We start from the raw sequence: 27,791 nt of genomic DNA on the forward strand, positions 1-27,791 counted from the left end.
CAACCACAAATGAACAAATTTTATTATAATTTTAAGTTATTTTTAGATTAATTTGAATAATAATATATGTTAAATAATACACAAACACACACACACAGAAATGTAAAGTTCATATTTTGTGATGAAGGTCCTGGATCTTCTGAAATTCTTGCTTTTTGCCATAAAGTTGTGTAGTTTCATTTGTCACTTTTTTTTTCTTTCCTTAAGCAAATGTTGGTAATGGAAGATTGCATCCAAAATGCCTCGTTTTGCTTTTCCATTCCTCTGAAAATCTGGATCATTTGTTACAATTTGATCAACGATTTCGGTTATCGTTACCAAACTTTTACTAAGAAAAATCTGTAGAGAAATTCTTTGGGGTTCTTCGTTTTCAGAATCACAATGTTCCAGTTCTATATGAATTTCCTGTTCTGCCAGTTCTTGAAGGTCATCATTGGTAAGGTTCTCACCAGAAACCTGCAGTAACTCTCCAATATCCTGTTCGTCTACATCTCCTAGTCCTGTTGTATCGATTAGGTTGACAATTTGGTCAACCTAACGATACAGCAATAGGCTCTTCTTGTTGAGAATTCTTGGACACTTCCAGCCATAACTTTTTCCACATTCTGTTCATGTGCATTTATCAGTTAATTCTTGCCAAGCAAAGTCGATATTTCCTATGGCATCCACGATATTATATTTTTACCAAAATTGTACAAAACAAACATCGATTTAAGGAAAGTACGGCACTACGACAAATTGCCACCTTTTGCTGATTGGTTCATGTTTGGAAATAATCATATCATATACGAATCAATAAAATTCCACGATAACTTAATCGGTGTAAAATTTGAATGTTTTGTAAGCTTCGAGCAGACTGTGTTATATCGAATCAGCATTAAGCAGAGTTTACTGTACATTTATTTTGATTGAAAATGGCTTACAATTTATATGTCCTGTCACTCGAAATGGTTCTGGAGTCCAGGTGGAAGTTGAGTTAGTAAAACAATTGATACCCCCATTAAGGTAAAACTGACAAAAGGGAATTAGTTGATCTCTCATTGTGGTGAAGTAGACAAATTGAAGATGGTTGATCTCACAAAAGGGAGATGGTTGATCTCTTGTCTTGATTTGACTGGTATAAGACAACATCAGTTACAACTTGTAACTGACATGACACACAGTCTTTCGACCTTGGGGGCCTGTACTTTTTTATCCAACTTGGACTCGAATTGTTGATTTTGATTGGTCCTGAACTGACCTCTTCCTACTTCCTTATTGATTCCTGTTCTGTTGCCATGACAGAATTCTGGTTGGAAGGAATGGATATTTCCCCTCATCTCCATGCTGGGACCATCACTTTCTCCAGTTTTTATTTGCAAATTCCCCAGAATGATAGCCCATAATTAGGAAAGAAGGTGTTTTTCCACTCAGGAGTAATGACATCTGTGACAAATTGATCCCACTTGATGTTTCCTCCTTTGTGCATTTAAACTCAAAATTGCTTGTTTACAAATTTCAACTTCTTCATTGGCCAAATTTCCTGATTTATTTTCCCACAATGACACTATCTCTCTCGAGTTTGACACAAACAAATTATCATTTACAACTGTTTTTTTTTTTTTTTTTTACAGAAAAAGAGCACAAAAACACATATACAAGTGAGGTTTTGGACCTCACATGATTAATTATATATAAACTATATTCTAGTCCAGAGTTTGTATTAACATTATAGCTGAACTCCAGACCAAATACCAGATATGAAAATTCAGACACTCATGAATGTTTAAAATTAAAGTACACACACTTTTCATATATTCCCAACATTCACCTAATACGTCAAACAAATGTTTTTGTTTGAAGTATTAAGTGAGTGCTGAAAACATATGAAAAGTGAGTTTGTATAATTTAGCAAAAATTTCAGCTTTTAGTCAAACATTTAATTTGTTTTAAAATAGCAAAAACAATTTAATTATGAATGTTTTCAGTCACACTTAAAACACCATCTTCAGATAAAATACAACTTCAACTTAGCAAAAACAGAATATAACAGATAATGTTGTTTTTGCTGTTTTTAAAGATTCGTGAGTGTCTGAATTTCCATATTCACAATTTCTATTTTTACCAGATATGGAAAGCTTATTTTTAAATTAAAATATGATTAAAAATTGCAACCCAGCATTGTGACAATGTCACAATAAGTAATTGCTCATAATCTAAATCAGGGGTGGCCAACAAGTCGATCGCGATCGACCGGTCGATCGCCAAGCCAATTTTGGTCGATCACTCGCGATGTCTTGACTTAATGTATTATATTTGTAACCGAACACAACAGTATGCATGCAGTTATGACTCGACTCATAAGCAGTGCACCACGTACTGAAACACAATGTATAAACATAGTATGTATTTCACACCTCCCCCTCCCCACTTATACTATGCCTATGACAACAAGTCGATCGCGACGCATTTTTAAGATAAAAAGTAGATCTTATGTATACAAAAGTTGGCCACCCCTGATCCAAATAAATTATTTTAATTTATTTAAAACATAAAACAATATTTAAAATATTCTAAAATCATACTTGTATATCAAAAATAACAAATAAGAATACAGTGGTCTTGTGTTTTATAACTGGTTCAGCTTATAATCAAATCACTTTACAATGGAATCTCCATAATAAAATAAGGTTCATTACATGATAAATATTCATTTTATGATAGGCTTACAATCACCATTAATTGGACTATACGAATAAGCATAATTGTATGTCAAATAAACAAATCAGAAACCCAAATACAAATGTCTTGGACAGTGTCTGTACACTTACCATTTTAAATAATATTTTGGTGTAAAAAAAATAAAATAATGGTTTAAAACTATCGAAGGAGTTATTATTTTACTTTAAGTTTTTATCATGTTTTATATTTATTTATTTATTTACTATTCTGCATGATATTAATATTTGCATTGTAAGAATTAGAAAGGATTCTTTTAGAGAAGAAAGTAGCCTGATTCTGCAGCAAACGCTTTAATTTTTGAGATCTTAGAATAAATACCAAAATCATTGAATCCACATAATTATATTTTCACAATTTGACAGTCTGAAAAAGAGTAACATAACATAGAAGTATACTAAATAAAAAAAAACAATAAGTTTTATTTCATTATTTTTTTTAATTGAATACATATCTTTCAATAGTCACTACTTCTAGCAAATTTATATTTATTTTTTACCATAAAAAATTGAATTTCATTTTGATATTAAAAAAAAACACTTTATATAAATAAATAAATCATTTATAAAATACAAACCTCTTCATCCATATCATATTCCACTTCTTCATCTAACTCTTCTACAGATTTTTCAATAAACCTATAATAAGATGTTGGTCTAGGTGGAGCATCAGGAGGATTATAATCTGAAATTATTCTAAATGAAGCTTCAGGCAGTTTTAAAATATTGCCACTTCCATCTTTTCGATTTTTTGAATGTTCAGAATGTTTACTACTCTTTTGAGGTGGTTTATCTGGTTTTTCTTCAATTTTATCAAAATTTTTCACTTCACATTCAGAGGATTCCAACATTACTACATCTAACGGTTCACAAATATTAATTCTATGTATGCGACCATCCAGATCTACTTCCACCATTCTTTGAGCTTCAGCATACGTAAGTCCTTCTCTTGCATTCTTCATAAATTCTGGTGGTGAAGGCGATCTTCGATTTTGGCGATGATGCCATCGTCCTTTCTTGCGACCACACTTCGGAACATTTGAACCATTATTGTTATTAGAATTACTATTTGGGGTATTGTTATTATTATTGTTGTTGTTATTATTATGATTGGTATTATTGTTTGTGGGATTGTCATGATCATAATTATAAAGATGAAATTGAATACCACAAAAACTTTTATAAATTCTTCCACACCCTTTAACTGGACATTCATAAGGAGGCTTTGTAGCCCTCAAATTTTGGCAAAATGTTTTCACATCAAAATCTAAAACCATGTTGATAAATTAACTTTTATCCTCTTTCCTCGTAGCAAAAATAGTATTCCATTCTAAAAAAGAAAAACAAAAATTAAAGCAACACATACATATATATACCGTATTTTATGGACTATAAGACACACTTTTTTCTTAGAAAAATTGCCTCCAAAATTCAGGTGCGTCTTATAGTATGTAGCGTCTTATAGGTTTTTTTTTTTTAAATTGCTTAAAAATTAAGGTGCGTCTTATAGTCCGTAAAATACGGTATTATAAAAACACAAAACTTAATATTTTAATCATATATTTTTTACTAAAATAAATTCAGTCTTTCATACAAAAATATTTAAATGATATAAATTCATTACAAACGATTATTAGACATGTGCACCTAATACAGGTAGCCCTCGGTTTATGGCAGCTCAATTTACGCCGATTCACAATAATGCTGCTGCGCAATTCGCCACGTAATTCCCCAATTTTCCCTATGATAGACTGATTTTCATTTCAGTATTGATGTATTTACTGAGCTGTGACATTGTACATCCATTAAAACAAAGATTTTTATTGAATATATTTATTTTTTCTGTTTAATATTATTGGGTATGTATACATTTACATTAAATTAATATTAAAACAAATAAAAATATTAAAATACTAAATGTTTAGGTATCCACGTATACAAGAATAAAGGCGGGTTATTATTATTATGTCAGATAAAAGAAGTGCACCAGAGTTATCTAAACATGTTATGAAGGCATGGCAATCTATCTCCCTAGAAACATAAATGGAAGTTATTCGACGAATGAAAAATGAACAACACGCCCTAATGTCTGTAGACCTTTGAACTTACCTCCATTGACTGTTACTACCATTATGAAAAATGCATATAAAATTAAACACTCAATAGTAAATGTAAAACATGTGAGTTACAGTAGAAATAAAATTTTTGAAAAAAATAGAAATATTGTCATCATTATGGGTGGATGATGCAAATAAAAAAAAACATTCCCTTCACTCAAGCTGCTATAACTGAAAAAACAAAATCAATTTTTCATAATCTTAAGGAGACAAATGAAGGCAAAGGTTGAGAAGCAAGGGTTGGTTTATGAGATTTAAATCCTGAAGTAACTGTCGTAGTGTAAAATTATGTGGTAAAGCAGCAAGTGCAGATGTTGTGGCGGCAGCTGCTTTTCCTAAGGAATTTCATGGTTATATAGAACAAGGCAAATATTCTGCAGACCTAATCTTCAACATTAATGAGACTGGATTTTATTGGAAAAAGTTACCAGCACGAACTTTTATTTCTCGCAAAGAGTGTTCCGCTCCAGGTTTTAAAGTTGCGAAAGATAGATTAACTCTTTTGTTGGCAGCCAATGTTTCAGGAACTTTGAAACTAAAACCAATGTTAGTGTATCATTCACAGATACCACGTGCTTTAAAGGGTCTAAATAAAGACATGTTGCTAGTTTATTGGAAATGGAACAAGAAAGCTTGGTCACACAAGATGTTTTCACAGATTGATACACAAGTTATTTTTGCCCTACTGTGCTTCACTTTTGTAAACAAAATAAATTACCACCCAAGGCACTTCTCTTGGATAATGCTCCAGGACATCCTCAAAGCCTTGATGAAATAGGAACACCACTGGATGTCAAGGTTGTTTACATGCTTCCCAATACAACATCAGGGGGTTATTGCAACCTTCACAGCTTATTATCTCCATAATACATTCATGGAAATGATGAGAGTTTTAGACACTTCAGACAAAACAGTTAAAGACTATTGGCAGTTTTTTGATATTTTGAAAGGCATTAAAAACATCAAGTCGACTTGAGATGAAGTTTCAGAAAAATGCTTAAATGGAGTTTGGCATAAACTTCTGCCAACATTCATGCACGATTTTGAAATAGCACATCAGGAGAATTTAATTGAAGACATTACCAGACTTGCGCATGATGTGGAATTGGAAGATGTTACAGCTGAAGATGTGACAGAACTTTTAGAAGCCCATGATCAGCCACTCTCGAATGAAGACTTAGAAGGATTATACAAAAAATTAGATTGTGAACAGTCAGAGAAGAAAGAAAACAAAGAAGAAACTCCAAGAGTTATGAAAACGGCCAGTGTATCCTTTCAACTATGGAAAGTTTAACAGATGAACTTTGTGAGTTAGACAACGATTGGGATCGAAGTGCAAATGTAAAAAGGAGCATCACTGCATCCATTCGACCATATTCCGAAATTCTTATTCCGAACAATTAAAAGAGGATACTTTTTCTGAAAAATGTAAGAGATCCAAAACTTTGAAATATCATTTGTTTTTCTTAAAATTTTTAAATAAAAACATTTCACTTTATTTTATAATAAAATAAATTTAATTTTTAAAATGTATGTATTTTGTATTATATTGTATTAATAAAGAAAATTATTTGCTTATTTTTCCTTATGTAGAACATAACCCTATACCTCACTGTAAATATGGATTCATTTTATGCCAATTGGATTTGTGCTAGCTTTTGTAGGAACGGAACTGCAGAGTAAACCGAGGGATACCTGTATTGTATTAGAAAGAAAGCTTTTCATTTAGTTCAATAATTCTTTAAGCAAAAATAAGGTTAAGTACTCACGCCAAGGTTTACTAGCTTCTGGTAAAATATTTCACTGAGTTCGGCGTTAAAATAGTTCATTTAGTTCACTTTCAATTATAAACTCGTCAAAAGTGCTTGTGTTAAAGCTAAATGAACTATTTTAATGCCGAACTCAGTGAAATCTTTTACCAGAAGTCAATAATTCTTACAAAAAGTAGACAATATTCAAAATAAACAACAATCTGACACACAAATATTAATAAAACAAGTTTAAAATTATTTTAAAAAATAATAAATACTGCCTTATAAATTCTAGTAGTTATTATACAAACGTTTTTCACTTATATTCAAATTGTTAAAAAAATGTGTTATAGTGAAAACTATTAATAAACCTATTTGATTCTAATAAATTCTATTTAATTTTATTCAAGAATAAAATTATGCAAAACATTCTTGAATGTTTTGAGTAAACTTTTTGTAAACAAAATTATATATTAATTATCTTTGTCTATATCACCTGAATATATTGATAACATTAACAATTAAAATCATTTGGATATTTAAGATTTACAAATATAGACTGTTTTAATCAACTCCATCCAATGAACAAAGCAATAATACAAATACATCTCACTAACCTTGTATAGCTTTGCAAGTAAAAAACTCAGAACATATCACTAACGTGTTCGCCCCACTTTTTAGGGTCTTCTTCAGGTGTTCTATAAATATTTTCTGGTTTTATTCTAATTTTTAAATTTCCAGTACCTGTGGGTAGCCCACTATCAGGGGACTTAGCTGAAATTATAGTACACCTTCTGGAAGCCAAGGTCATCCCCAAGTTCCTTTCCAACATTAAAATATATCAGCGATACATCGATGACGTATGCATCATATGGAAGATGAAGTCAATCATCAAAGAATTTATATAGTGCATGAATTGCAACCTGTATGGCCTTACAATTGAATTGGAACAGATAAGCAATAAAGAGGCTCATTTTTTGGACGTTGATATAAACATTCAATGGTAGTGGATATGACACCAAAATATACCGAAAACCCAGTGCCATCCCAATATACGTACCTGCCAACTCCAACAACCCATACAGCTACAAAATAGCAGCTTTTAGAGCACTTATTACACACTGTAGCAAAGAACAAGACAAGCGGAAGGAAGTAAGAAAAATAGCAAGAATTTCTGCAGACCACGAATACAATAGAAGCCTAATATATAAAATGGTGGAAAAACAAGAAAACCAACTCAAAGCCGTATTAAATAGTGTTCCAAACAAAGATCCACAACAAGATACATTGCTCTACCGTATGGTTATAATGTATGAACACCCTATGCAACAGTGGCGTGCTGTGACATTTGATGACAGGGAAGCTGTGTTTCTGTAAGAAGCCGACTTCCAGGGGCAATCAGTTAATTGCGCGTCAGTGATGGTCTAGGGCAGTGGTTCTTAACCTTTTTATACTCGCCGCCCACCAAATATTTCATAATTTTTTTGTGACCCCCATTTTTTAATAATAATTTATATTTGATAATTTGATAATTTATCTATAATAAATTGATTTTTTTATTATTGCTTTATTTTTTATATAATAAATGTAAATCATAACTTTATTATTTCATTATCTATTTAAATAACATTCAAACTTCACAATTAAACATGAAAACTCATTAATTTTTAACAGAAAATAAAATAAGAAACATGTCGATAAATCGATCCAATGTCGATGCTAAAACTAAACTAAAACTAAAACGCCCACTTGTGGTAAGGATTTTGCATATCTTTTGCAAAAATATTTAAATTTTCAAAGCCTACTATTTTTCCTAATTATTTTTAAAATTCCAAGCATTAATAGTTTCTTAAAATTGCTTTGGAATAAAAGAAGTAAATACTGCGGTGTAAGTAGCATATTTACATTTATTTCTTCTGTACTAACAAAGTTGTATGTAGGAAGAAATACAAAATAAATAAATAAAAACTAAATAGGAAAACTTTATCTTTCTTATTTCACTTTTCGATACGATATTCGGATTATACATCAATTTTCTTTTTATTATATTCTGAAGGAAATTTTGCATAATTTGGCGGCCCCCGGCAAACTTCTTATGGACCCCCAGGGGCCGCGGCCCCCTGTTAAGAATCACTGGTCTAGGGTCCATTCGTATTCATTTGTTCGATAAGCCAGTAAAAACTGTAGACTTCTCTAAATGTATTTTTAATATCACAATTACATTCTGAATCGCTAGCCACGATATAAGGGCTAAAATTAAAAATAAATTATAAAAACTTACTCGGTGAAATAAAATGTGCGATGGATATACATACCTGGTACAATGTATTGTTCGATTGTATTAATATACTTTTAAAGAAAATTATAATTAAAATATAGCTTTGTAAAGAAACGTACATAAAAATAACATAAAATAGTCTTTACTTTTTAAATCTTAAAACAATCCACTTAGTCAAATATCTTGATACGAGTAGCTAATGGATGGAACTAGTGCCGGTCCAGGTAGGTGTGTAGTGAGTGTGTGCGTGCCAAATCCCGAGGGTGCCGATACCGGTCAATGTCAAATGCCTCTTTTGTCGCATCACTAGTATATCTCAAAGGACGCCACAGGGCTGTTGTAAATTTTAAACGTTTCTCACCGTAGCTGTAAAAATCTAACTATGTTAAACTTAATAGTCATTCGTTTTCTAACTAATTCGTTTTAATACCAGGTGTACACGGAAATCAGTTTCCCACTGTACTGAGCGAGTGATTGGTTCTGTTAAGCTTTTGTTGAAGTAAAATTCTGGCTCTTTCAACAGGGTTTTATTTATGTCCCCATTCCCTAATCTCTTAATTATTTAGTCACTTCTTAAGTAGAAATAAGTCGAAACCAGTTACTTTGTACCTGAATATCTGTAGTCTTGGGAAAACAGTGGAAAGACAAATTTTTATGACAACGGATATATAAATCGTAAATTTAAGGAAAATAAATTCTAGAGCTTTTTTTTTGTACCATTGTATGTACTGTACGTCTCATTCATTAAATTTGGTTGTAAATGATGATGCCAAAGTAACAGTTAATTTTTAACACTGTACTAGAATTGTACACGTTTTTTCTGCATCCCCTTACAGATGGGACATACTAAATCGTAATATCACCGGTTTAACATCGAAATCCGTAAGTAATATAAGATGGGAGAGCGGAATAAACGCAGAATAAATATATCAAATATTTTAATGGAGTTTTTTTAAACTCCCGTCAACTATACAGAACTATCATAAAAACGTGCCAGTAAACTCCTATCGGTTGGGTTGTTATAAATCTAGTCTAGGGTGGGCAACCCTTTTTATAACATGGGCCAGAATAAATTTTACGTTTTTTTCCGTGCCGTAGTAGTTAATTGATGCCTTCTTGTGACTCGTAATTTTTTTAGTCTGCAAATATGAAATAAATAAATAAAAAGTTAATTACTACATTTATTTCTCTTATCGTTTTCGAAAATTACAAAGAATTGGAAAAATAACTATTAATTAGTTATTTTTCCAATTTAATAATCTATTAAAGATCTCGCGGGCCGGATAGAAACTTTTCGCCAGCCGTAGCTGGCCCGCGGGTTGCCCGCCGTTGATCTAGTCTGCTCGTGATTCACATAATCGGGCGAGGGTGGCCGAATATCTAGCAGGCGGCTAACAGCCCACAACCGCTCCGGGATATAAAGTCGCGTACTCTTTACGCGTGTGTCGCTTCTACCAGCTAAACCGTGACGTTTGTGCTATGTAAAGCGCATGCGCCAATGCCTATAATCTGGCTGCTTGGAAGTTGACAGGCAGGCGGATAACAGCATACAACCGCTCCGGGATATAAAGCTGTACTCTTTACAAGTGTGTCGCTTCTACCAGCTAAACTGGGTGAGGTTGGTGCACTGTAAACCGCATGTGCTAATGCCTATATAATCTGGCTGATTGGAGACTGACCCGGTTTCGACATTCCTTCCGCCACCGAATTATTCGAATATACAATAGCAATCTTATCGTTTTTTTTTCACATGTAGTATAGAAATTTGTAAAAGATACATAATGCAGTTATAATAAAATATTAATTTTAATTAATTCAAAGTACGTTAAAATATGAAAATTTATATTTTATAAAATTCAAGGGAAGGTCATTGGAAGGTGGAATCGGCGCTTCCATCGCTTCCAATGACGGCACGCCACTGCTATGCAATCTCTATATAAGGAAATTGGAGCTTACACTAATGCAAAAATAACTTATAGACGTAAGCCAGATATGTTCAGCATGTTAAGAAATGAGAAAGATCGAGCAGAAGTCAAAAGTATGCTGGGAGTATATAAAATTCTGCTAAGAGATAACAGGTTCAATAGGAACCTCATATATGTCAGATCTACAAAACGATCACTCAGACAACACCTCCGTGAACACAAAACAGACATCGAAAAACAGAAAAACAATACAACCTTAGCGATATATGCCAATGAAAATTTGCATTACACCTGATCTGCAGAAAGTAGAAATGATCAGTCAAACCTGGCATATAAACCAACTGCAAAATCTGGAGGCGTTAGAAATTTTTAAAGCAGACTGCAAAGGCCTGTCAATCAATTTTAAGGAAGAGAAACAACTATCAGGAGCGTGGCAGGCAGTTTATGATACAACACTATAACAACTAGCACATCTTTCAAATATTTAAATTTTAAAAGATTCAAAAAATAAATTCGAGGATAGAAAACATCAGACTGGAAATTTAAAAATTAGAATAACACTAGAAAATATTTATAAAACACCTGAAGACCCTAAAAAGTGGGTCGAAAACATTAGTGATACATTCCGAGATTTTTACTTGCAAAGCTATACAAGGTTAGTGAGACGTATTTTATAGATTGTTTTTTTCATCTAATAACGTACTTATTTTGTAACTAAAATTTATCTGAAAATTAGGATGTATTTTATAGTATAAAGAATATTTTTTCTCCAAAAAATCAACAGGAAAAACATGATGTGTTAATACAACAATGCATCTTATAAGACAAAAAAAACATGGAATATAGTAAAACTGTTTTCATGCTCTTACATAAATATATAAATATAAATACAAATAGATGAGTGACCAGTATGATAATATTGAAATAAATTGGTCTGAAAACAAAAATTAGACAGAGGTCCAAGTAGCATAACTAGCAATGCAGTTGCAGGTTCAAGTGCTATTTAAGATCAAAGAAAGTGTGGCACTTGCGGCACTTTCTTGATTGCATTTCTTTTTCTTCTTCATTCAAACATATAGCTATCATAGCCAATTCATCGTCAGAAAAGTCCATGACCACTCACCAACAGCACGGTCACGTCACTATTGTGTTTAAATACTCGTCAGTATGCCGTGCTCAATGTCACTGTCACCAAATGGTCACTGTGCCGGCACATCACTGTTGTGTGTAAATGGACCCTTAAGCTGACACAGTTACCAAATGATGTAAATAGCAAACTAATCAAGTAATAATAAATACAAATAAACATTAACAAAAAGATCATAAAATTAATATATAATAAATAAAAATTAAAACTGACTTAAATCTGACTATTTATCGTTGCACTTAAGGGGGTTATCAACAAGCACCCACAATACATCCAATAGTGCATCAGATTCATTATTATTAATGCAACTTCCTTTATGAGTCAACGTTTTTTTCACAGTGTTCAATCAGCTCACCCCACACCACCACCAAATATTAGATTTGACACACAAGCTATGTTACACATCAATTTTTAATTTTAATAAGCAGACATACCTGCAAAGATACAGTGTCCCTATGGGAAACCCATTATAAGGGAACTTATGTGACAGAGTTGTCAGATAATTAGAAACTAGGCACTTCAGGAATTCACATCTAATATCATCACTTATATGCAATATATGGATTATATTTTAATTATTTCAAAATCAAAACTTAATTTAAGCAAGGTATTGCAAATGTTTAATGAAAATCTGTATGGATTAACCCTGAAACCAAGAATGGTAGTTGGGAGAAAAATACACAACTTCCAACTCCCATAAAAAGATGCGGACTCCTGACTCAGACTCTCCATCCCTGCCTGAAACTAGACCAAGACAGCAATAATGAAGTCCACTTTCTGATATTAATAAATGCTAAGTAAGAAACATACTGAAACACATGTATCCCAAAAATCAACATACTGTCCTTTTTTCATACCTTTCCAATGATCCTTATAATTACAACTTGATCACATTTAGGACATTGGTAAGAACATGCACATACTGTAGACTTTAAGGACACCATAAAAGAATTAAAATTCATAAAGATTATAGCAGCAGACATGGCTATGGTCATAAGTTTATGAGCAAGAAGAATAGGAAAAAAAAAATAGACTTATGCCACAGCATCAAAATATTCATATGCCACTTGCAGTGATGAGTAAGCATAAAGTTCTCAACTATGTTCTATAATTACATCATGTATACCCAAATAGTGAAATATGCTAATGCAACAATGTTATTTTCACACCCCCTAAAGATGAAATAAATAATGAGAGGGTACCTGGAGTATACTCTGTCCCCATTCCCAACAGTTGCTTTGACAGAGATTTAACATATATGGGCTCCACAAATAGATCACGGACCAAAGGGTTAAGCACAACAATAAATAGTTAAATCCAAGTCGATTATTTTATTTAATATATATTTAATTTTTATAAACTTTTTGTTACACATTTGTTTGTATTTATTACTTAATTCGTTATTACTTTTTTCTATTTATATCCAAACACTCTAATCAGGTTATTAGGTGGAACATCGCTAAGCTTTTTGATGTTCCACCTAATAACTGTTGGAAAACCTGTTGAAGAACTCAGAAGGAGTTAGAAAACATTTGTTGTTTGTTTCTTTGTACTTTTTGCACCAGTTATATGTTATTAACTTTATCCTGGCATGGTGTGTTGTTATTAAAACTATATTATTTGGTAACTGTGTCAGCTTAAAACAAATGTCACGAATCATTCAAAATTAAAATGACATCTACAATAAAACACTAACACCTGTAATCTATTTAAAATGAACAAATTTATTATAAGAACAAACATTTTCAATTCTTTTTAATAGCCAAATGTTACATATAATAAAATTAAAAAAACAAAATTTAAATAAAATAGAACTTGTTACTCAAATGCTGGTGGTTGCATATGTAAAAGAATATAACAGGGGTTAAATAAAATCTGCAATTGTAACCTGAAGTAAACCTGTGAAAGAGGCTGAAAACATTTGTGATAAAACTTCTTATGCTGGAAATGTGTGAAAGGGGTATTTTCAGTAAATCATGTCCTTGATTCCCTTAAAAATTTCTGATTTATGAACATTCCTTCAATTGGAAAATTTTCTGATTTTATAATTTGTTTAAAAAAAAAACATTCCTAAAAATACATAGCTTGTCCTAGTTGTTAGATGGAATAGCATAATAGACCACCTGATTGCCTACATAAGCTTAATTTGTATACGAATTGCCATATGTGTTTCAGGCAGATTTCACTAAAAAATTATCTTTTTATATATTATATTCACATTCAAAATAATGCATTTTTAAATTAACTATTCAGCAATTTTATATACAGGTAGCCATCGGTTTACGCTGGCTCAATTTACGCCGATTCACAATAATGTCAGTGTGCAATTTGCCGTTTTGCTGTGTAATTCCCTTATCTTCCCTATACTAGACTGATTTTCATTTCAGTGTTGATGTATTTACTGAGCCGCAACATGTATATTCTTTAAAACAAAGAGTTTTATTAAATATATTTATTTTTTCTGTTTAATAATATTGGGTATGTATACATTTTGGAGTGTCTAGAACGAATTAATTGGATTTACATTGATTCATATGAAAATAATTGCCTTGGTTTTCGTCAGTTTCGGATTTCGCTGATTGTTTTCAGATGGATTATTGGCAAAAGCCGAGGTATCACTATATTAAAGTTCGAACATTTAATCAATTCTTTAAAAATTCGAATTCCTGGCATTTCAAGGTTGGAACACCACCAAACCTGAAGCAGATCTCAGTGGAGATTCAAAAACGTTTGTTCACTCAAGTAAACATTGTAACTTATTGGAAATACAAAAGTTTTGAAAGGGTTAGTTACAAGATTCCAGCAATCAAGTAGTGTAAAGTTTTATAAAAATTTAGCAAGATCAATAAAAAGAGAGTATGGAAAGACCAGAGAAAATTGGCTTAACAAGAAATGTGAAGAAATTGAAAGCTTGGATAAAAAAAAAAAAAAATAAAATAACTACAGTAGAGCATCGATTATCCGACCCCCGATTAACCAACTTATCGGTTAACCGACCGCGTTCTAGTTGGCAAATTCAAATGTCCGCTAGTGATGTGGCGCTACAATATTTGGTTATGTCTTGGCTACTTTAATATTATTTTTGTTAAATTTTTGCATGTTTTAGCTGGCAGCACTGGCTCGACCATGAAAGGGAGGCTAGTATTTAAACCAGGCCCAATACATTATACTAATAATGTATTTTTTCATACTTTTCGGTTATCCAACTTTTCAGTTATCCGACCAACCCCAGTCCTCAATTAAGTTGGATAATTGATGCTCTACTGTACATGAAAAAATAAGAGAAGTAACTTTTAGAAAACAGAGCTTTCAAGGTCAAGGTATAAAAGATATAAATGAAAGAATAATCTTGAAGGTAGAAGAAATAATGAAAAGATAGTATGAATACAGAAAGGAACTATTCCAAGAAGACAGAGAGGCAATCAAATATCCCAAGGATTTAGAAGGCCAGTGGCGTAGCTACATATTCAGTGCCCTGGAGCAAGTAGAATCGATGCACCCCTTGTTCCTCGAAAGAGGTCTCGAGAAATTTATTTTGAACATTTAATTTAAAAACATATATCTAATTATTTAATTTATATGAGATTCGAGGCATTTCAACAATAAGATATTCAATTTAATAAATATATAATACAGTAGAGCATCGATTATCCGACCCCCGATTAACCAACTTATCGGTTAACCGACTGTGTTCTAGTCGGCAAATTCAAATGTCCACTAGTGATGTGGCACTACAATATTTGGTTATGTCTTGGCTACTTTAATATTATTTTTGTTAAATTTTTGCATGTTTTAGCTGGCAGCACTGGCTCGACCATGAAAGGGAGGCTAGTATTTAAACCAGGCCCAATACATTATACTAATAATGTATTTTTTCATACTTTTCGGTTATCCGACCAACCCCAGTCCCCAACTGAGTCGGATAATTGATGCTCTACTGTAATACTATAATATTATTTAATAATAAAACAAAATAATTCTTTAAGTACAGAGTACCTAATAATATTTACTATTTCTTTTAAACTCTTCAGACAATTTCAGCTCACAGATGTCAAATAATTGACCAGCTATCAGTAAAGTTATAAATAAAATTATAAGAGAGTAAATTATTTTGAAAATTGGGATTTGGTTGGAAAAAAAAGTTAGCTCTTATATTAGTGATGTCAAATCACTGAGAGAGATGACAGTGATTTTCTGATTATAATAAAGAATAAACAAACTTGCTGAAATATAATTATTTCTGATATAATTTACCTTAACTTACAAAATTATTCATAGCAAAGTTTAAGATGATTATAAAATATTTTTTAAGTAAATTTAATAAAAATTTTCTTGTATAAAACAATAATTATTTTATTACTTTTCAATTTTAAATTAATGTGCAATAAATGGTCATTTAATGTCAATAAGTGTAACTCCTCATTAAAATTACTTCAAAAAAGAACGTCTTTCATTATATAAAATATAATAAAAGAATGTTCTTTTGTAATAAAATAAAATATAAAACACTGTAAAAGATATTGATGCACTAAAACAATTTAGCACTTAGTCAGATGTTTGTTATGGCTTTACATTTGTTAAACATTACATACACGTTAAAGTAATTGCTAGAATACGACTTAAGTATGTAATAAAAAAGTACGATGCAATTCAGAAATTACAATATTGTAATTTCCAAATTCTGGGTAAAATAAAGTTGTTGATTGGCTAGAAATTTTGGTGTCTGCAGATGTGATAATTCCTAGAAAATAATGGTGTTTAAACCAGTTACACATTGAAATTTTAAAAAATGGAATAGAAGCAAAGGATAAATCAAAGAATTAAGTATTACAGATACAAAACTATACTTTAAACCATGATTGTTTCTAGCCTATGGAATGATATACAATAAGTACAATGTCAGAGACTATTTAACTTTTTGTTGCACAATCGGTGACAACAGGATATACACAAAATAGATTTTAGAAAAGATGAATTATATATAAACTATCTGACTCAACAATGTGACAAGAGGGATCTAGGAATAAAAAAGGGAAAAACAACTTTTTGCCTATTTTGCTATATTTTAATTAATTTATTATGGTTCAGGCATCAAACTTTCTGTACTTCTGAACTTCCATTCAATGCAGTAATCAAGGCAGTGAATTCAAAATATTCATATTTTTCATAAAAACAACAATGTGTAATTTATTTTAATTGAATTTTATCATAAAAACATTTTTCACAATTCAAAACATCACATAATAAATAATATAACAAATATATATAATTTCAAAAAATTTATAAACTGTAAATAATTATTACAAGCACTTTTGCTAGTGTTGATGTAATAGAATTTTAAAATATTCCTTCTGTTTATTAAGCAATTTTAATGGTATTTTATACAGACAAGCAATGAGTGTAAAGTAATTAAACAACAGTTCAATAAACAATAGAAAGCTTGCAGCCGAAGTTTTCATCTCTAAAACGTGAACATAGAATGTCGAGCATTGCCATCCTGTAAAGCCTAGAAGATTGACAATGGCATTCGGAATGTCAAGCACGATTCCAATGACATTGCAAATGCTATTGTCAAACTTCTAGGCTTACAGGAACATTCGACATTCACATTTTACGGATGAAAACTTCGGTTGTAACCTCTCTAATTATACAGAAACAGCCTTCGAGTAGTTAAAAACTTTTAATACAAACAAATGTTTTTATGTATTTGAAAAAAACAAAAAAATAGTAAAAATCTTTAATTCTGGTTCATCTTTTATTTCAAATAAACATTTTGTCTAAGTTTCAATATATCAATTCTTTTTTTGAATTCTAAGTCTACTTGTAAACTGAAAATCAAACTTTAATTTGGCATTTCCTTTTTAAAATACTTAAAGAAAAAAATTAACAAGCACAGAAAATATCAATTAAGGGAAGTATCAACTTTAAAGGCGGAAAAAAATAATGATTAACAAAATTTGATTTATTAACTTCATGAAAATCATAGAAAATATAAGGAAACAATTTTAAATAGCCTAAACCACAAAATATTACAACTGGCATGTGGTTTAAGTTATATTTATCCAGTTAGGAAAATACTAGTTACTGTATTTTTAAACAATGGAAAAAATGAAACAATGCCTAGAATTAATGAAAAATATTTTTAATGCTCAAAAAATAGTTCCCAGTTATGTTTTAAAGAGCCTAATTAATTTTGGATGATTTCTTTCATAACATTAGTTAATATTTGCTGAATGATGCTTTGTATTGCTTGCTTGATTCAATCTCAGATTTTCTACCATATAAAGAGGCTGACAAAATTTTTATTAAAGGAAAAATGCAAACAAAAGAGCTAGCATTCTTGATAACTAATTATTAAACTGTTAATTCCAATCTAATAATCATTAAATATTTCATTCGGATGGCTTGTTACAAGATATGCATTATACCTCGTATAGTGAATCATCCTATTCCAAGATGTTTTATACTGAATAATGGCAATTCATCTAAAGCATCTTCTATCTTGTTTTATAAAAATTCAAGACAATGTCTCCTTAGCATGTTTTCTTCCTTTTTGTGACAAAAGTACCAAATCACACCTAATTTTTGGATCATCAGTGAATTCATAATTTTTAAAATATGGATTATAAAAGTATACAAAGAATTGAAATAAAAAACTTATTATTTTTAATTAAACAATAACAGAATAAAATTGAGAAAGTACAGTAGAAGTTCTATAGCCAAATGACTGCTAAATTATCAGGTAATATGACTATGTAATTAAATACTAAATAACTCGTATACAGGTAGGCAATTATGCTGCCATCTGATACTAGATTTAATAATTATAATAAATTAAAATTAATTTAGAATTTTCTGGAAGAAAAAACATTGCCTGGAGTAGGACCTGATAATTTGGAAGTTGTTTGGCTATAACTCTTTAAACATGAGACTGACCAAAATTGCCTTAACTTGTCCAAGACAAAATCAGCCAAAGGAAAAGTTGTTTAACTGGCTTTGTTACACAAATTACCATCATAATGTGGAGTAAAACAATTTTGTCTCCAGGATCATAGAAAGAAGAATTTTCACAACTTAAAGATACATCGGGTTTGTGAGTTGATGTTTATAGCTCTTTCTTCTTTTTCTTCTTTGAAACCGTGTTTTGTTGATTGTTGGACTATGAACCCAAAGTTGAGTTTTAATTAAACACTTGGCTTTATTTCCATCTTTATTTAGTTTATCACTTGGCTTTATTTCCATCTTTATTGTTATACTTGGCTATTCCACATAGTTATCAACTAAATAAAGATGGAAATAAAGCCAAGTGTTTAATTAAAACTCAACTTTGGGTTCATAGTCCAAGTTTATAGCTCTATATTTTTGGGGTCGCATTTTTCCAAACTGCTGCAATATGAAAGCAATATGAAAACTACAAGCACAGAAAGAAGAAATATATTGAAAAAACAAAATTATAGATTGATAAAAAAAAATATATATGATTTTAAAATTAAAAAATTTTTTATACCAAGAGATTTTACATTTATTTTATTTCAAATCAAATGATAAAAACAATAAATTATTAAAACTTGCATGAACTTTTTTATTAATAAAAAATTTCTAATTTTTGACAAATTTTTCCATCCTTTGAAAGTCATGCAATTGTTTTCATTGACATTCTTTAATTCTGTCCATTATTAAGTTTAAGACTTCTCATCTAAAATCTTTTATTATGCAAAGCATTTCAAACTTTTCTTACAGTTTTTAAAACATCCTTCAGACTAGAGGCATAATTGAGTTCATTAGTATTTTATACAAATAATCAGTCACTTCATCTTTTCACAGATAATAGGGCCAGTAAAAAGGACATTATTCTATCTGATCATCAATCCAATTATTATAGGATATTTCCATTTTTTTTATTGTTGTTCTGTGCTAATTTTTGAAATATTTGCTTTTTGGGGGAAAAAAAAATTCTACTCTATACTGCATTTCTAATCTCTTCTTTTCATAATATATTTATGATAAAAGCATGAATAACCATAGCTGCTAAACTTCCAACTTCAAAATGTTCTAGTACTTTAATTTTGTCTTTGAAGGTCAATACTTCCTCTAGTCTTTTTAATATTTTGCCACTAGAATTTTTTATTTAGATGACATTATTGACTTGTAAGGATTCAATAAAAACTAAAATCTGCTCATAATATGCAATGACATTCATAAACATTTATTATCTGTGGAAATAAGTATATATGCACCTATTATAACAAGAGAAAGTATAAGATATTATCGACTAGTGAACCTGACGGTTAGCAATATAAATTGCTGTAGCCTGAAATACATTTACGATAAAAGCATTAAAGACTGCTTAATTGTCTCTCTATCTGCTGTTTCATTACTTTTTTATAATTCTTCTGCAAGTAAGTAAATTTTAGCTTCATGAATACAATAAACTATTACAAATGCTAAACTATGCATATACAAAATTTCTGTTTATTGAATTTTATAAGATGCTATTATTCTTTATTTTTAAATGCTTCTGAATATCTCTAAATGTTCATTATCAACATTTAACATTAGTGTTTTGAAAGCTTAATATAAATGCAGCTATCATTCCAATGTAAGGATGAAAACTACTAATCATAATAATCAGACACAAAGATAGCCAGATGAAATCCATCTTTGATATTTGGTAATCATTTGGCTACACATCAACATAAAAATTAATTAATTTGACCAGATGTTAGATTACAATCTTCTGCTAATGTTAATAAATATATTAATTTAAAATAATTTGAAAGCCTAAGTCAGTTAGGCATGAAGTCATCATCAGTCAACACATTAATTAATCTGTATGACTTAGTTCAAATTAATAGGTCTGGAAGTGAATCAGAGATCCAGGTAGCGTGACTGATAATGCATCTGTATGGGCAAGTTCGATCTCTGCTTTGGTTAATCTTTTCTTTCAGATGATTCAAAATTATTAATTTAATTTCTAAATTAAGGTAATTATTATTAACATTACCACAATATGGCAGTCTAATACCTATCTTTAATACAAACTAATTAGTTCCTATATTAAAATGTCTAGCCAAATTACAACATAATAAAAGAACTACTGATATTTCCAGATTCATGCTTAGTTAATAACTATATGTAATATCACACTCATATGATGTTAATGTTTGTTGTGTATACTAATAATAAGAAATCATATTTGGAGAAAGATAAATGCATTTCAAATGTATATTATTTAAACTAGTTAATGTACCCAATGACACTCAGGTTACTACTAAAGAAACTATTGAATAGGTTTGAAAACTACATGTGGTTTTGTTAAATATTGGTACCTATGATAGTCACAGACTATATTCATTGAATAATTGCTCCCATTGAGTTAGGAATTTCATCGTTTTTCTTTTGTTTCTTTGTTAATAAAATAAATATTGCTTTATTTACATATCTTTGTCTAGACTCATCCTATTGTATTTTACAGAAATAATTATGAAGGTTAAAATATTTCTCTCAAATAATAAAGAAAGTAATTCTTAGTAATCAGCAACATAATTTCAAATGATTATTAATTTATTAGGTTTAATAAAAACTAAAAAGTAATGAAAAAATTGGTCTTATTATTGGTCTACAGTAAATTATATTATAAAATGCAGTTATATGTTTGGCAATTGCATAATACTATTGTATTATTATATTTACAAATATGTAGAAAACAATTATTATTTATTTATAATTACATATAAATCAAGTTCAATAGGTAGTACTAAACAAACAATAACACACAAAATTTTAAATAGGCTAGCTATAATATGGTAATATAATTTAATTTTTGTTACTGTTTCTGAAAAAATTCTAATAGTATTGTTATAATTTCAAATGAACAGTCCATTCTAAAAGAATTGTTGTTTTTTTTTCCCTGATATCACTTCTTGCCTGTTTCTTGTGTCAATTCACTACTCTTGATTTCTACATTTAATACACCAAGGGAAGGTTTTTTTACTGTTCTTTTACATTATTAGCATGTATTTCTCCAATATGCATTTCAGGCACATGCCCCTATTCAGTTTGAATTTAATAATAAAATTTTCTTATTAACACAAAAATGATAACTTTTATTAACATCTATTATTTCATGTTTGAACAATTAAAAAAACATAAATACAATATTGGTACCAGAACAATATAGTATGAAGGAGAAAAATTTGCTTAGAGGTTCAAAAAAATATGACAAGGGACACAAGGAACATAAAAAAATGTAGTTTATGAATTTAATTGTAGTTGGTTAAATCAAAAAATATATATACTTATAGGTGAAACAAGCAAATTCCTTAAAATAAGATTAAAAGAGCATATAAATTCTATAAAATATTAAAATCAATACTCAGTAGTTTCAAAACATTGTAATCTTAATAATTAATTCTCACCCAAAATCTAAGATCCGGTGTTGAAAAAAATTCACTTCACTTTTTGGGCTCCTCTGGAGTCCTGCTTCAGGTGAGCGTTGTCCTTTCTTTGATGAAACACCAATTTAAAATAAAAATTTGAATGTTCAAAAATATCAAATCATCATATTGTACTGAAACATCCATTGTGATTGGAACAAATTTAAAAATGGAAGGCATTTTTTTCCTAAACATTACACATAAAGAAATAAAATGCCATGTGTGAGTATGGGCATGTGCCATAGTCCCTGCAATAACTAAATACTATAATACCATTTCGTAAAGGGCCTGCCAAGCTGCTGACAGAGAAAGTTCCTCCTTGTAATTAATACACAAGCTGTTTAAACTTGCCTTAAAAATTTCTAGTGCCTCCAAGAATCTAAGGCGATCAGTGCATTGCATCATTACAGGATGCTAGCATATTGTAATACCCAGGTCAGAGGCATATACTGACAGGGACATGGATAGCCGTGAATGCCTTATGTCAGTGGCATGCTCTTGCAGTTGGTTTCTCCACCAGTCTTTTTGTGGAGCATGTATATATGAGGTCCATATCAAATCTCATATCTTTCAGAGGCATGCCCTGGAAGCTTAAGTGGGGTGGGCAAGTCCTTTGCATTCTTAAGAAGTGTGAAAATGGTAGGACATCTTCTGTATGTAATATTTATGTCTCTTCTTGACTATAACATTAAACACAGACTTCAGATAGGAGTGAAAAGTTAGCATATGGCAGTCCTCTTTACTGTGTTAATCATTACCTAGCACATTTATCTCTTCAGCAGATCATGCTGGTCTCTAGCAACCTTATCTGCTACCTTATGTACCATTGATGTGCTATACCCATGTGCTACAGCTAGATTTTTTTACGTGTCACCTCATCGTCACATAGCTGTGGGAAAAAAAGAGCGTGTGTATGCATGTCTAACAAGGATCCTATAATATAATGTACAATAAAGTGAATAGTTATAATGGTATTATTGGTGATTGGTAATGGTTAAGAATAAAAAAAATAAGGAAATTAGAATAAAGTTTTTTACTTCTCAGCAATTGTAAAAATTTTAATAAATAGTTTTATTTTTGCATTAACCAGGAAATTTTAGAACCGAAACTCCAACTGAAGAGGGACATATGCCTGAAATGCATATAGGAGAAATACAAGCTAATAAAGTAAAAGAATATTAAAAAAAACCCTGTCCCTGGTGTAATAAGTCTGGAAATAACATCACTATTGAATCAAGTGTATTGAATTAATACATGAAAAAAAAATTGTTTTTGTTAACAAATGTTTTGTTTTTCACAAAACTCGTAAGTTAGATGTATTAAACATATCAAGGACACACAGCTTCCATTTATCTGGATATTACAATCAATATTAAATAAAAATAACAGCCAATTAAGGAAACCAATTTTAGAAATCTTTGAGTATTTTTAGTTTTTATTTTGATTAACTTCAGCTCTTTCAAAAAAAGAATGAAGTGTCAAGAACAGAATGTCAAAAGTAAGCAGTTATCAAACTATAACTTCCATATTAACAAGAAAATAATAGAACCAAAAATTTTTGGGTCAAGAAAACTTATAAACAATATTACAAGAATGAAGAAAGGTTTTCATTCGTTATATAAAGACATGTTACTGAATAATAATTCAAAAATCACCATGATTTTTACTGTAACATAATAGTAGTTTAACAGAAAATACCATTTCACTAATTTAACCCAACTCAATCAAAAAATAATAGTCTAAAACACACAAAATGCATTAAATATCAAAAGGCATCACAGACGTTATTTCATTTAATAAAGAAAGAATTTTAAAACTTCCAAGGAAATAACAGAAGTTATTGTAATTGAAAAAATAGCTCTTTTTTTTTTTTAAGTTCACAATATTTAAATAAGCTCAGACTGAAAAATATTTGTAGATTTAAATAAAGATTCATTTCTTCTTGTTGCATTTTTGTATAAATTCTATAATTTTACAGATTCAAATCAGTTATTTCTCTACTGAGTTTATTTAGAAAACTTTTTGTAAAAAATTATTTCTACACACACAGTTTTTACATTGCAGTAACATATAATCTACAAGTGATACAAAAGTTTGAAAATTATTTTCATAATCAGAGTACCAAATTTAATAAAAAATTTATTGTAATTAATACAGTAAAAACAATTTGAAAAGACAATATTTTTCTACAACAGCAACAATTTTGTTTCCTTTTTATCTTAAGATACTGAATAATATTTAAAAGAGAGCTTCATATTTCATTTTTTTTATGACTTCAATACCAAAAGCATTCATTATTTATTTCATCCTATAAAAACTTAATATATAAAAAATTTAAATAATAGCAACATCAATACAGTTCTATTATGTTATAATTTATATCAGATCAGTCCATAAGTTCATGCGTATTTTTATCTACAAAAAAAGCAGCAAAAAATTTTAATTAAATTTTATTTCAATCTATAATGTATTCACTATTATTTTGTACAATTTCTTGCCATCTTGATGGTAGCTTTTTAATCCCGTCTTCGTAAAATGATTTTGGTTTCGAATCAAAATATTCAGAAATAGCCTTTTTTACATTGTTCTCATCCTCAAAAGTTTTCCCTTTTAAAAAATTCTGCAAACTGCGAAAAAGATGATAATCACTGGGAGCAATATCTGGCGAATATGGTGGATGAGGTGAAATTTCCCAGTTGTAGCTTTCAAGTTTCTGTAGTTATTTTTGCAGCGTGTGATCTGGCATTGTTATGCTGCAAGAGAACATGCTTTCTGTTCACTAACGACGGTCGATTTTTTTCAATTTTTCATTTAAATGCTCTAATTGCTCACAATACATTTGAGCTGTAATTGTTTGATTAGGTTCTAACAGCTCAAAGTGAACTACACCCAACATATCCCACCAAACAGACAAAAGAATTTTTTTTGGATGCAACCCACCTTTTGCAGTCAGTTTTGGCTGCTTGTTGCGATCCACACATGTCTTTTTCTCGTCACATTATTATAGAGGATCCATTTTTCGTCTCCAGTAACCAGCCTACCAAGAAAAGGTTCTAAAGCAATGCGGGATAAAAGAGACGTGCAAATGTTTACACGTTGTTGTCGGTTAGCTATTGACAGTTCATGTGGTATCTATTTTCCTAGCTTTGAAACTTTTCCGATTTGTTGTAGGTGTCTATGAACAGTTCCATGGGATGAATTTAAACGTTCCACAATTTCATCAACTGTTAAAGATGGTTCTGCTTCAACTAGTGCAGAGAGAGCATCATCATCAAAGTCAACGGATCTTCCAGTACAAGCCTTATCCTCCAAACTAAAATCATTGTTTCTAAATCTTTCTAACCACTTCTGCACAGTCCTTGCACTAATTACAATTTGATTATGTACAGTATTTATTTTTTTTTGGCTGCATTTGTAGCATTCTCACCACTTAAAAATAAAAAGTATAAAACATGTCTTTTATATTCATTGGTTACTTCCATTTTAACAAAAATAAACAACTGAAATGTTTACAATTCTGAACAGTATTATATGAATACTTTATGATTAATAGATTTTCAATCAAGTAATACTCAGAAATGTCAACTTCTGTTAAAAATAATGAATAATTCCTCTTCTAGACATATTTAAATTTAGATATAACTGAACATTAGGATAAACAGATCTTTTCTAATGCCAAACATTCAGTTATGTGGCATAAGTGTTGCTACTCTAGAAACTGATGTGTGAAAAATGTATTTAAGTATATTATTTCCAGAATATTGACCTGCAATTTGGAGTTACTAAATTTTGAATTCAATTTTGTCTCTCCTAAGATTGCCAACACTGCACTAGGGGCTACACTTAACCATCTATAGCAATTTGTATTGCTCGCCACATTTTTTAATAATTTAAAACAATTCTTAAGCAAGTCCACTAAGTGGTGTTTTATCTTTTTTAAGATAAAACACCACTTAGTGGACTGGAATGACACAGTAAATACTTCACTCTAAAGCCTTAGATTAGAATCAAGATCCGAAGATGATCTCCAATTGAATATCAAAAATGTTAGTCGAAAAAACTGTTTTGAATTAACTGTTACTGGAAAATAATTTAAGGCTTTAGAGTGAAGTTTTTATTAAAACAATTCTTTGTAAACAGTGTTAGCTTTGAATATTATTTATACTTATTTAATCTACTCTAACAATTTTAATAAAAACATTAGTATTAGGAAAAAATAATGTAAAACAGATAGTGATTAAATTAATTATTGTCCAGATGATGTGGCATTCTGCAAGGCAAAAAATTAAATTTTGGCATGTCATAATGCGTAAAATATTTTACATTTTAGGGATTTTTGACATTTTGGGTAATAACTGATGTCCCTTTTGACTGAATATTTATAGTAGTAGTAAGTAAAGTTTATTCTAATAGGGTATACCTGTTACAAGGGGGAGTTGACTGAATATTTCATTTTTCTGTCAGAAATTTGCTCCTACTCAAACATTTCATGTCAGTGAATAAGGCCATAATTTTATTATTTTATATTAGATACACGTCTAAGATAGTTCGAATTCTTTTACAACAAAATTTATGGTTTTTAAGATTGTAGAAGCCTAAATAATCAAATTAAAGAAATTCTTGTTCAGTGATTTTCACTTCTAGAAACAGAATTATAAAGTATGATAAAACTATAAAAACAAAACTCTGCTGAAAGGATGATTCAAAATGAAAACAAAATATTAACCAATTTTTAAAAATTAAAAAAAAACTACTATAATTAAACCAAAATTTGGTTATTTATTTGGAAAATTATTTCTCTCATAGTTTAATGATTCCCTTCAGTTAATAATTTTGTATACATACATACAAAATAAAGAACTGCAGTGGATCTTCTGTGCATAGAATGTAAATAAGTACAGTAGAGAGTCGTTAATCTGAACCCCGGTAATCCGAATCACCGGTTATCCGAACAATTTTCAGCTGGACTGTGTCGTGCTGAATCAAATGTTTTTGATACTAGATTTACTTCTAAAGTATAATTTTCATGTTTTTATATTCTTCAATATATTTATTTTGTTTGTACAAAATAAAGAAATAATTTTTAATAATACAATAGCCTCGATTATTATTATAAAAATTATCATTAGGCTTAAAATCGACGAAAATTCAACACGAAGCGACATGCAACAGAGAAAAATTTGAACATCGGACAGGTTAATTTATTTTTTCGTGCATAATCAGTTATCCGAACAAATCACTAATCCGAACAACACCAGTCCCCAATTGATTCGGATTAACGACTCTCTACTGTATATAGTTCAAATCCCTTATCTAATTACTTGGGACAACATAACTCCATTGAAGTGCATTGTTAAGACTTTGTATTTTTGTTTGGTGGGGTCTGGATGCATAATAGGTGAGGTATGTAAACCTCACCT

At 30.2% G+C, this 27,791-nt stretch overlaps 1 protein-coding gene across 2 annotated transcripts in view; it reads right to left on the reverse strand.

Moving 5' to 3' along the window:
* The window catches only part of Br140 (bromodomain-containing protein 140), a 148,974-nt gene that overhangs the window by 115,344 nt on the left and 5,839 nt on the right, over positions 1–27,791 (reverse strand). For both annotated transcript variants that reach the window (XM_067269906.1, XM_067269905.1), the window contains exon 2: positions 3,296–4,047. In XM_067269906.1, the coding sequence (XP_067126007.1) occupies positions 3,296–3,994 (699 nt within the window). In that variant the 5' untranslated portion in view covers positions 3,995–4,047. The remainder of the gene's footprint in view (positions 1–3,295; positions 4,048–27,791) is intronic.

This window comes from Centruroides vittatus, unplaced genomic scaffold, assembly GCF_030686945.1.
Source record: "Centruroides vittatus isolate TY-2023 unplaced genomic scaffold, ASM3068694v2 contig_359, whole genome shotgun sequence".
Taxonomy (NCBI): Eukaryota; Metazoa; Arthropoda; class Arachnida; order Scorpiones; family Buthidae; genus Centruroides; species Centruroides vittatus.